This window comes from Melitaea cinxia, chromosome 18 (genome assembly GCF_905220565.1).
Source record: "Melitaea cinxia chromosome 18, ilMelCinx1.1, whole genome shotgun sequence".
In the NCBI taxonomy this organism is placed as follows: domain Eukaryota; kingdom Metazoa; phylum Arthropoda; class Insecta; order Lepidoptera; family Nymphalidae; genus Melitaea; species Melitaea cinxia.
This window is the reverse complement of record NC_059411.1, coordinates 2,165,656-2,178,379: the sequence shown is the minus strand read 5'-3', so window position 1 is coordinate 2,178,379 and position 12,724 is coordinate 2,165,656. Positions and strand designations below refer to the sequence as shown.

At 41.9% G+C, this 12,724-nt stretch overlaps 1 protein-coding gene across 1 annotated transcript; it reads right to left on the bottom strand.

The window, feature by feature from the left end:
* Positions 1-3: 3 nt before the first annotated feature.
* Positions 4-12,719, bottom strand: LOC123662053 (protein CLP1 homolog). Its single transcript, XM_045596941.1, has 9 exons — positions 12,474-12,719; positions 12,098-12,259; positions 11,205-11,424; positions 10,733-10,903; positions 10,326-10,414; positions 9,853-9,954; positions 8,767-8,898; positions 3,516-3,697; positions 4-770 (listed from the first exon to the last, which is right to left on the bottom strand). Exons 1-9 carry the CDS (start codon positions 12,564-12,566, stop codon positions 659-661), a joined length of 1,263 nt encoding a protein of 420 aa, XP_045452897.1. The 5' UTR covers positions 12,567-12,719; the 3' UTR covers positions 4-658.
* Positions 12,720-12,724: the final 5 nt, after the last annotated feature.

Genomic DNA, 12,724 nt, shown 5'->3' with positions numbered 1-12,724 from the left:
TATTTAAAAAAAAGACATTTTATTTACAAAATTTTTAACTAATCCTATGTACATAGTACAATGTCTAATGATTTTCAAATTACTCACAACACTGAACCGTGTCGAGAACACCTATGTCAAAATTTTTACATACAGTGTTATCAAAATATATTTCTATTTATATGCACTTTGGCATAATACCAACCAAAATTATACTTCATTATTTTAATGATCAATGCCCTTTGACAGTCAGTTCTGCAGGTTAATTGATGAACATAACATTATAAGGTGTCAACATGTTTGTCATTTAAATATAAAATAAAGCCTTTTACAGTCAGGTCAGGGGAATATATTGAAAGCGGCCATGTTCAACAATTACCTCCTAAGCAAATAACATCAATAAATCCAATTCACACTAAAGTAGTAATTTAGTCGACTCGCCTTATTTTGTTTTAATATTCGAGCTACTAAAGCCCTTACCTTATCACACATGACTCATTGGTTTAGTGTAACAAGTCTGAATATGTTATTTTCGTTAATTCCTTATCAAACTGTCGTTTACTTAAGTCATCATATTCAAATGGGTAAAATTTTTGGGCAGAAGCAAGTAAATTAGTTACAAAATTACTATTTCACTATAATCTAGGTAGAAGAGATGGGTACAGTGGTTCTAACTCTTCTAGTGGTTGTCCATGTATTGCAGGTCGGAGAGCAGTAATACTGTTGCAGGTAAAGGTCTTGGTTGAGGAGACAGGATGGTCAACGTCTGACGTTCGGGATCCACTGCCGTACTAGACAAAAAGAAATAAAATAATTAATAGAATTCTTTATAAGTTTTATCAGTTAAAAGCATAATTTAATCGTTCGTTTCGTTCCTCCATTGTACTACATCCAGAGTGGTATTGGATGGTAGAGTAAGTTCAGACAAAAAAATATAGTCAAATTAAGACTTTTTAAGTCGGTTCAAAATTGGTGTGATGTAACACACAGCACGTACGCACGCACACATACACAGGATACAATTACAAATCGTCGTTGATACTGCAATATCTAGTGACCAACAGTGGCAAGAAGGTCGTAAGTACACTGTGGCGTATTTTAAAGGAGAGAGAAAAAACATGATATTTTCTTTATTTCTGCCTCATAAGTCGGCTGAACTTCAACATGACTACGAATTTACTTACTTAACCTCATTTATTATTATGAAACATTGGATTTGATATCTATACTAATATTATAAAGAGGCAAAGTTTCAAGCTTTGTTTATTTGTAGGGGGTAATCTTCGCAAATACTGATCCGACCATGAAAATTCTTTCACTAACAGAAAGTTGCACTATTTAGGAGTGATACAGGCTATATTTTATTGTTATTTAACAAAAAAATTCAGTGAAAAAAATAATAGTATATGTAAATCAAGTCGGAAAAATACGAGCGAGATGGAAATTTTACTATATATTTGCATCACAAATGTACGGGTCAACGCACATTGAGCAATATGATTGTTTTGCTAATTAGTAACCTCTTTAATTTAGCTGATTTATTACGAAATTGTTATTTTTCTTATGCAGATTTCTAATGAAATTGATATTTGTTTGCTACGAATGACGTCAAATGATGTCTGTACTTCTGCCTATATATACTCAAAATAATCTTAATAAATTTAGTGTTAGATCGACTTTCATTGGGTTTGGTTTCCCTCGTAACCTTCCCTCACATGTCATCTCTCACTCAACCATAGACTGTACCATACAACAAAAATAATTAACGCCCAACAAAGTGGGCACGGGTTGGCTAGTTCTTTACCACTTTAAATTCATTTGCTTAATTATATCCTGAATTTATTGACGTTATATTATTTAAATCTGTTCTGTTCTGTTCTAAAATTCATGATTTTATGATTCCACATAACTGTTATCAAAATTTTACACTAGCTTAGGTGATATAAGTATTATGGTTTTAAGTTATTAGAATTTTAAGTAAGTAGTTAATATTATAGCTTTTCATTTATTAAGATTTATTTATTTTCAAATTCAGCTTTTTTTAAAATCCTTGTTATACAGGAGCAACGAACAAAATGACCATTATTTCTATAACAAGATCCGGAGATACGCGGTTTTGGAAAAACTTGGCTGACCGTTGCTCACGAGGTTTTGACTTGTTATCATTTAAAGCCTTTTTACTAGATAAGCACTCAGCTAACCTCATAGGACGATGCCAACTGCTATAAGCCTCTACGCACGAAATCAAAATTTAGATTTTTTTCTAGTTACGCGAACATGCGGTGTCACCGACGATATTACCTACACAAACTGTCGCGTATAGAAAAGGATCCAGCAGGCTAGTAGACGGTGAGCCACACGCTCGCCAGCTACTGTAGAGTACTGCCGCGCACACAGAGCTCGCACGGTACTCACACGCACACGAAGCCGGCCAGGTTGCAGTGCAGCACGTGGTCGTCGGGCCCCGCGGCGAAGGACACGGCCAGCAGGCGGTGCGCCAGCGCCGGCGTGGGCCACACGCTCACCAGCTACTGTAGAGTACTGCCGTGCACACAGAGCTCACGCGGTACTCACACGCACACGAAGCCGGCCAGGTTGCAGTGCAGCACGTGGTCGTCGGGCCCCGCGGCGAAGGACACGGCCAGCAGGCGGTGCGCCAGCGCCGGCGTGGGCCACACGCTCACCAGCTACTGTAGAGTACTGCCGTGCACACAGAGCTCACGCGGTACTCACACGCACACGAAGCCGGCCAGGTTGCAGTGCAGCACGTGGTCGTCGGGCCCCGCGGCGAAGGACACGGCCAGCAGGCGGTGCGCCAGCGCCGGCGTGGGCCACACGCTCACCAGCTACTGTAGAGTACTGCCGTGCACACAGAGCTCACGCGGTACTCACACGCACACGAAGCCGGCCAGGTTGCAGTGCAGCACGTGGTCGTCGGGCCCCGCGGCGAAGGACACGGCCAGCAGGCGGTGCGCCAGCGCCGGCGTGGGCCACACGCTCACCAGCTACTGTAGAGTACTGCCGTGCACACAGAGCTCACGCGGTACTCACACGCACACGAAGCCGGCCAGGTTGCAGTGCAGCACGTGGTCGTCGGGCCCCGCGGCGAAGGACACGGCCAGCAGGCGGTGCGCCAGCGCCGGCGTGGGCCACACGCTCACCAGCTACTGTAGAGTACTGCCGTGCACACAGAGCTCACGCGGTACTCACACGCACACGAAGCCGGCCAGGTTGCAGTGCAGCACGTGGTCGTCGGGCCCCGCGGCGAAGGACACGGCCAGCAGGCGGTGCGCCAGCGCCGGCGTGGGCCACACGCTCACCAGCTACTGTAGAGTACTGCCGTGCACACAGAGCTCACGCGGTACTCACACGCACACGAAGCCGGCCAGGTTGCAGTGCAGCACGTGGTCGTCGGGCCCCGCGGCGAAGGACACGGCCAGCAGGCGGTGCGCCAGCGCCGGCGTGGGCCACACGCTCACCAGCTACTGTAGATGTACTCTGTACTGCCGCGCACACAGAGCTCACGCGGTACTCACACGCACACGAAGCCGGCCAGGTTGCAGTGCAGCACGTGGTCGTCGGGCCCCGCGGCGAAGGACACGGCCAGCAGGCGGTGCGCCAGCGCCGGCGTGGGCCACACGCTCACCAGCTTCGTCAGCGCGTCCTCTGCGCGCATGCCGAGCGGCATGCACGAGTCGGGCAGCGACGGCGCGCCCACCTGGGGAGCCAGGACATCTGGGGTCAGGACATCTCGGTGTTGTCTGTCTGACGACACGTTAGCGTAGCGGCCATCCGGACCACAGACGTGCTGTGTGGTTAGGGCAGTAAAAAATATAGCCACCCCCACCCTTCCCGCAGATATTGTAAGAGGCGACTAGGGGATAACACAGTTCCACTTTATAAAGCCGACCGATGGCGGGATAGCTATCCAAGTGCTGGCTTTTAACACAGGCCAAAAAAGGGCAGACGCGTCTTTGGCGCGGCAAGACGCCTCTTGTGCGTATGACTGTGGTCACCAACCCGCCTGGCCCAGGGTAGTGACTATGGGTAAAACACATGAGTTCGCGCTTGGCTACGGCAGCGGTTTCGGTAACGGTGGGGCAGAGGATGCTAGGAACAACCGGATTACGGGAGGCTGCCACCCAACACTACACCTGGCTACGTATAATGAACGCACTCTACGGTTTGACCATAACCTCATCAAACTTGAAGTGAAATTGGCTCATATTAAGTGAAGCATACTGACGTTATCTGAAGTCCGAAAAAGGGGCGAGGACACGATGATCCTGGACTTTGGATACTTGATAGGTATTCTCAAGGTGGCGTCGGTTTTCTGGTCCACAAGACTCTCACTAGCAACGCTGTAGAACTAAGCAGTGTGTCGACCGGGTTAACGTACCTTGTACTTAAAATCAGTGACGACTAACGATGAAATCGAAGGCTTATATGACGATATTACAAGGACTATACATTGGAATACTTCGGCCTTCTATAACGTTGTTATGGGAGACTTCAACACTAAAGTGGGACTATAAGACCGCGACAAATCGAGACTCGGACCATATGGATTGGAGCGCAGGAATCGCGGGGGCAGATAGTCATCACGGATGGGCTTTTCTTGATGAATTCCTTTTTCGAGAATAAGCCCTAAAGGCAGTGGACATGGCAAAACCCTGAAACTGTGAAGAAGAACGAGATAGATTTCATCATAGCGGATAAAGGGCATATGTTCAGAGATGTCTCAGTGGTTATAGGTTTAACACTGGCAGCGACCACCGGCTATTGCAGGGCACTCTGAATATATGCCTCCGAAAAGAACGAGCCCGCTTGATGAAATTACACTCCGATCTACGCTGCCCCAAATATTATGTGGCTCCGAGCAGTTTCAACTGGAATTCCAAAACCGATTCGATTCGCTGGAAACCATTAGCGACGTGGACGAGATGACCGACAACGTGGTGAAGACGGTGCGTACACTGGGTCGCAGACACTTACCGGCGATGAAGTGAACGGATGGACTGCTTCCAAACTTTCTTCCGAAGTTTTTGATCTGATGTGGCGAAGGCGCGAATGCCGCTGCTCAAGCAGTTTAGCCTGAACAGAAGGCCCTTCCCAAGAGGATAAGGAAACTTGTAAGCAGAGACATCAGCTGCTCAAAATACGAGAGACATTACTACTCTTATAGAGTCTGCTCTAGGGAGTCCAAAGTTTTACAAAAGACCATTGGGGAGGAGTCTTCTTACGCAGCTCAAAACAGCGGTTGGCAAAACCGTATAGAAAGCTATACACGTTGAGCGCACGCAAGCCGAAGACTCGGGACACCGAAGATCCACATGCACCATTGCTGTGCCATTTTTTCGTAGGACTTCCCGGATATCAAATTGGATAAGATTAGTGCGGCTATGGCAATAAGGCCAAAACGAGGGTGCGCACTATGGCGTCCATACTGGCAAATGGTTTTTGTGAAGGCGTTAAGATAAGACGAGCAACGGTGTACGAAGCCCCTATGAACCATTACGGAGCCATAGTCATGGCTGCCCGACTTTCGGCGTCTGAGGAGGTGGTCTTTATCGGAGACGTAAACCAGCTGCCGTACCTCGACAGGGAAAACCTGTTCGAGTTGCGGTACAGCAGACTTTACCTGTCAGTAGGTATCTCGTGTGAGCTGTCTTGCACGCATCGAAACCCAAAAGACGTTGCTTTCCCCATAAGTGAGGTGTACGACAGGATCTACAGTTCGAGCCCGATCATCCACTCCCTGTGAATGGAAGGATTCACCGACTCACGAATACCAGCAGAACAGGACCGGACCCTGTACCTGACTTTCACGCAAGAGAAGATGGCGTTGATAGGTCGGGGATACGGAGCCGGGGAGGGGTTGAGAATCATGACCATTTATGAGGCACAGGGATAGACAAGTGAAAAAGTCATTGTTGTCCAGACGAGGGCAGAGAGGCTCCGAATCCATGATAGTGTCTCACACGCGGTGGTCGCGGTGACTAGACATACTAACTCAACTGAATATAAATAGCCGCAGGGAAGCGAGCGAGTTCAGTTGAGTTTGAGCGATCTTCGAGGCGACTTCAAAGTGAAAACTAGTGATCAAGAGTGATACTAGCGAAACCTACGACATTGGCTACGACTTAGGACATCGTTAGTGCTTTGTGTTGGACCTAGTGCTAGTAAATAAAGTCTCCACAAGAGTCAACAAGTCTTTCTCTCCAAATCCTTCGAACCCTAACACGTGGCAACTGGTGTCGGAAGTGAGATTTAGAGATGCCATTGACTCCGAGAGAGGACTTCAAGGAGGGCGTCAGGACAAGGGCACAACGAGCTGCTGAGGCCACACCCACTGGGGACCAAGCTCCGCCCACTGTGGGCCAAACCCCGCCCACTGACCCGCCTACCGTGCCACGCCCCCAGGTCCCGCCCACTCGGGCTCGTGCACCGCCCACTTTGCCTCAAGGCCCGCCTATTCGGGCTCAGGCCCCGCCTACTTTGGCTTAAGCCCCGCCCACTGGCTCCACCCACTTTACACGCCCACAAGCGGCACCGTAGCTTCTAGAGAGCCTCAAGTAGCTCTTCAATTAGGAAGTTTAATAGCATTAATGGAGCTGCAAAGGGCTGATATTCATAGTGCTTTGCAAGAATCACAACAGTAACAAAGAGACCTCCAAAAAAAAAAAAACGCTTTGGGCTATAAAGAATGTTAGTGATGCGGTGACTAAGCTTCGAAAAGATGTCGACGTAGTGGAAGTTACCGGGTTAGGGGTGGATGTTGAAAGTGTGAAAACCGGCCTCACTGAACAACAGAAGAAAGTAGTGCGCCTTGAAACCACGAGAGTTGCGATTTCTAGTGGAAGTACCGGAGTGGCGCAAGGACCAAGAGTGAAAGTGCCTCCATACGACGGCACTACTCCGTGGAACGCTTATCGTCAACAATTTATTATTATTTATTTATTCTTACACAAACTAGTGAATGGAACTGTGGATAATTCAGAACTCCTAAGCAAAATTTCAATTAACGTTCCCTCTCGCATACCACGATATCCCCTTTCACTATTTGCTTATAAAACCCAGAGAACAAACGTCGGTTATTATTCCCTCATCCCTAGACTGAGTAGGCTCTACAGAGAATTTACAGTTAAAAACAAGTCATTAGACATCTTTGCAGATAACTTAGCTGTATTTAAAAAGAAACTATTAAAGTCATTTGATTCCTCAAATCAAAAGTTATGTAGCACTAATATTAACTTATCTTAATTTATAATAGTAATAGTTATGTATTTAGTTCTTTATTTTGTATGTATTTTTTTTTAATTTAAATCCTATATGTTTAAAATCTTTTGATGCTGATGACTCAATTGTCTAAAGCGAATGCTGTAACTACCTTTAAGAGGAATTATATGTATATACTTAATACCTTTGCATATATCTAATTGTAAATTTTTTAAACATGCAATTCTGTTGGTGGTTCTAATTAAATAAATACTGTTGCTACTGCCAACGGATGGACGGAAGAACAATGCCTGACCGCTCTCACTGTTGCGCTCAGAGGGCAAGCTTTGTCGGTTCTGGAAGCTCTACCACATAAAGGAAATGGGTTCCAAGACTTGATGGAGGCACTTGAATCCCGATACGAGGAGCACGAATTTTCCAGAATGGTCTGGGCCTCGTCTCGGCCGATATAAATAGCCACAGGGAGGCGAGCGAGTTTAGTTGAGTTTGAGCGATCTTCGAGGTGACTTTAAAGTGAAAACTAGTGATCAAGAGTGGTACCAGCGAAACCTACGACATTGGCTACGACTTAGGACATCGTTAGTGTTTAGTGTTTGAACCTAGTTTCGAAATAGCTACAGCACCATAGACGACATCCATACTGTTCAGCAGAGTATTCAAAAGACAAGAATATAATCAGCCGCTGTCTATGGCATTAGTGGACTACGAAAAACCCTTCGATTCTGTCGAGACCTGGGCTGTCCTGGATTCTCTACAAAGATTTCACATCGACTGGCGATATATCGAGTCACTGAGAAGTATGCACGACAGGGCGACGATGACCGTCCATATCCAAGATTAGAGAACAGGACCTATTTAGCTTCGGCGCGGGGTAAGACGGGGAGATGTAATATCACTGAACCGAGATACGTGCAGTGGTGTTAGGTGAGCCACAGCTCATATGAACGAAGAACCAAACCACCAGCTAGTGACTATATAAAAGACTATTTTTTTTTTTGTTAATCATCTCTAATATTAAAAATATCTATGACAATATGCAGGCAGACCAAGGAAGCTCTTCCGACGATCAACCCAGGATTGTCCCGCAAACTTCACGGCTATGGGAGAGCCCAGCTCCGACTACTGGTCGGGGCTTTTACCGGACATGCCTTGCTTAACAAACACACAATTTAGGTGTTACAGACAGCCCCCTATGCAGAGCGTGAATGGAGGCAGAAGAAACGGCCTCACACATCCTGCTGGAATGCGGTAGTGTGGCGAACTACAGGGCGATACACCTCGGGACACCGAGGTCGCTCCGGGAAGTCGTCGGCAACACAAGGGGTCTGCTAGGCTTCCTCAAGGAGCCAGGCTGGCATGAATGAGCCCCCCAGCCTACCACGCAAAATAGGCGCACTAAGACGTCGAGTTGCGGAGAATAGCCCGTGGAAAATCAATCAATCAAAATCAATCTATGACAATATATTATCTATAAAACAGGTGTGACAGTAAAAAATAAAATAAAAATTGTTAGATTTTTTGACGAATAATATGATAAGAATTACTCACCTTGTAAATCTTCAAGTCTGAGAACTTAACGTCAAATGAATGAGGGTAGTATGGTGTTCTCTTTCCATAAAAATATTCCCGTATACGAGCATCCCTCGCCTCAGCTCTCTGGGTAGATGAACGCTCCACCACCTATAATTTAGATAATATAATTAAATATTATTTTCTAATGTTTACGCGAATTTCACTTATTATAATGAAACAACCTTTTCGGATTATATCACGATTTATTAAGTTTTTTACATGCCCGACGTTTCGGATACTTTACAGCAACCATGGTCACGGGGTCAGTCCTCTTGTTATTATAATATAATTACACTTTATTAACTTATATTATTAAAGGGTATTTTATTTTACTTTGTATGTTATTTTTATTGATATAAAGCACAGATCACTCAAGTAATCTATACTAATATTATAAAGCTGAAGTTTGTTTAAACAATTATAAATATCATATCAAAAATCGACCGTTCCAGCGGGGATCGAACCTGCATCTCCGACTAAAGGTGTCGGTACTTTAGCCAATTAAGCTATGGAACGATGTAACTGCTAGATCGAAATTTTTGATATGACGATTTTATATTCGGTCCTCACTTAAACTTCAAAAAATATAAAATACTAGCTGACCCCGCTAACGTTGTTTTGCCATATATGTTATTAACCCCCTTAATCCCCCCTTATAATTTACGGGTATAAAAAACAGATGTTGGCCGATTCTTAGACTTGCACATGAAAATTTCATGAAAATTGGTCTAGCCGTTTCAAAGGAGTATGTTAACTTACATTGTGACACAAGAATTTTATATATAAAATTACAAATATAAAAAAAATATTTTGTGTTAATTTTGTACGTTAAAATAAATCTCTAGGCTATTAAAATCATTAGTTCAAAATATTAAAAAAAAGGAGTTAGAGTTAGCTTAATATATCACCTAAGGGGAGGGGAAAGTCTAAACTGATCGAAAAATAGCTCACGTAATTAATGGATTTCTTGGTAGGATTCTTCAAATCAGTTCTGTATTTTTAAGTAAAGTAACAAGCCTTTACTTATATACTAAATATTTTATAATACTAAATTATACTTACGCCACCACTCTTCGGTAAGTAAACAACTTTGACGAACTTGGGCATGTCTCTCTTCAGCTCATTGTACAGTCTTTCATTATCCAGTACTAAAATTACATCTACCTGAGGAAAAACTAAAAACTATTAAGGCTCAAATATACAAAGTACTTTATGTATGTGTATTACTAATAAAGCTTATAGGATTGGCACATTGTATTTATATTTTAAATGGTTTACACCATTTATTTTTTATGACATTTGCCAATAGTACTTGTATGTTAGTCATATGAGTTCTGATTCTGTCAATTATTATTACAGAGATCTGATAGGACTACTTCCTATTGACAGTAAAATGTAAAATTGTTATCTGCCTGCGTTAGTTGCTTGCTGGGTTGTTTGCCTTTGTTGGTTGTTTGTTACATGTTAATCATTATGTAAATAAACAACCCTACACATAAAAACCTATGATAACTTATTATTATTATTAACCTCACCTCAAAAGCTTGTGCGGCATGTGTCAAGACTTTATATCCAGCTCCTTTCACCCATCCACATGTGTTTATGATTACACCTGACGTTGACGCTGCAAGTAATTTTAACAGCTTAGTAATCACTATTTTACTATTGTTTAAAGAGGTTTTTGAAGAATAACTTTTATTAAAACCACATTTGTATAAATACATTAGTTCGTAACAACACACACAGTTCCTAAAAAAAGACAAGTTATTGTCTATGTTTTAGGTAGCAGCTTATTGATAATTATGATATTTTGTATTAAATAAATGATTGTTGAGTTGAGTGATTAAATATCAAGAGTAAAACTAAGCTATTTAATAAAAGTAGCAGTTAGATTGCAAATATCTATAAAAAAAATATTTGCATGTTTAAAGTTTTCTCTTACCTTTCTTGTTATTTTCACATCGTTCAGCGATAACCTCAGCTAACCTAGATACAATAGTGTTATACAGTTCTAGGTTATCCCCCGGTGATTTATGTCCAAAGTGGTAGACTAGAGGTGCTTGCTGACTGAAACCTTCTTCTATAGAAGCTGGACGCTCAACTAACAAGGCACCTTTAAGATAATACATATAATTTAGTTTATAAAAAGATAACTACAAGAGTAATATATAAACAATTAATGGTTACTCGACTGATACACAAAAAATTAGTATTACTTGATAATATAATTGTTTCTTTAAATTCGTGGGGGAGTGAAATCTTATGACATAATGAAACAACAGTGAGGCTTGAAAGAGAACTTTACTACTCTTTTGGCTGCAGCAAGTTATTAGTAGTTAGCATATTAGTATAACATTTAATGTAATAAGTAAAGCAATACATTTCTCAAGTCAGCTAGTTTATTATAAACATACCTATAGTGCCCGGGACGCTAATATGCCCCTGTCCGACATCTAAATCTACAAATATCGGACGTCGTCCCATCCTGACTGCATAATTTAGAAGTATTCTTGTCAATGTAGACTTGCCAACATCACCAGGACCCACCACCATGGTGACTGGCCCTCTAGTATTCTCTTGCTCCGCAGCCACTCTCTGTTGCTCTAATGCTGCATGAACATTAAGATATACTACCTGAAAATTAAAAAATGTATAGTTTAATACAGGTTTAGATTTACTAGAAGATAAAGGCAGGATGAAAAATGAAGAAAACTAAATTAGATTTGAATATCCATATGATTTAGTCAAGCAGGTAAGCAGAACAAGCACGTTGCTCGCAAACAAAAAAATAATTGACAACTAATACAACGTAAGTAGACATAGGTAATTATGTACAATCGAGGAGTGTAATTTAACCCTAACCTATCTAACTTAAGAAGTACAACGTTTAACAACAGTTTCGTTTAACAAAAAAAAAAAAAAAATAACCCTAACCTATCTAACTTAAAAAGTACAACGTTTAACAACAGTTTCGTTTAACAAAAAAAAAAAAAAAATAACCCTAACCTATCTAACTTAAAAAGTACAACGTTTAACAACAGTTTCGTTATACAAAAAAAAAATAACCCTAACCTATCCATAAATTACACTCCTTGATTGTACATAATATCCTAGACGTATATATATATACGGTTGAATTGAGTAACCTCCTCTTTTTTTGAAGTCGGTTAAACAATAACACAAGATTAAATTATACGGTCAGCATATATTCAAACACTGCTTTGACCTATAAGAATATTGAATGTGATCAGTAACAACAAGTTTAAGCTACAATTAGTAGCAAGGTTTGTAGTTTTAAATAAATTACCATTGGAGTTTCCTTTGCGATGTAACTAACTTCTGTACGCCCTCGAAGCTCGACCGTACAGCCATGCCACGTGAAAACAGCCACCTTGGCGCCAGTGTGAAACTCATACGGTTTTCCTTTTACCAGCTCCGTGCCAAACAACTCCGCATATCCGTTCTTAACCTAAATAAATCACAACACAACTAATGTCAATAAGCTCTAATCAAAAACACATGAGTTCACGTTATTTTTGGCGTAAACTTGTGGAGGCCTATGTCCAGCAGTGGACTGTATAGGCTGTAATGATGAATAATGATGATGAAGCTCTAATCATACTTAAATTACAAAAACAGTGAATATTCTAACAACAATCTAACTAAATCTGTTTGAAATTTACCTCTAAAACAACTTTTTCATTTTTAGATTCTACTTCAAAACGTAATTCAGAATCAGGTTCTAATTTGAATTCCTGTAATTGAACTTCAGTCATATTTACTTTTGTATTAATTGCAACCTTTTATAACAATTACAATTCTTATTTACTAAACATAAGCTTATGTTTTAGCAAAATAAAAACAATATCAACAAATAGATGTTTAAATTAACGCAGTATAGATTAAATAGGTACAATATATAGCAACGTCAAAG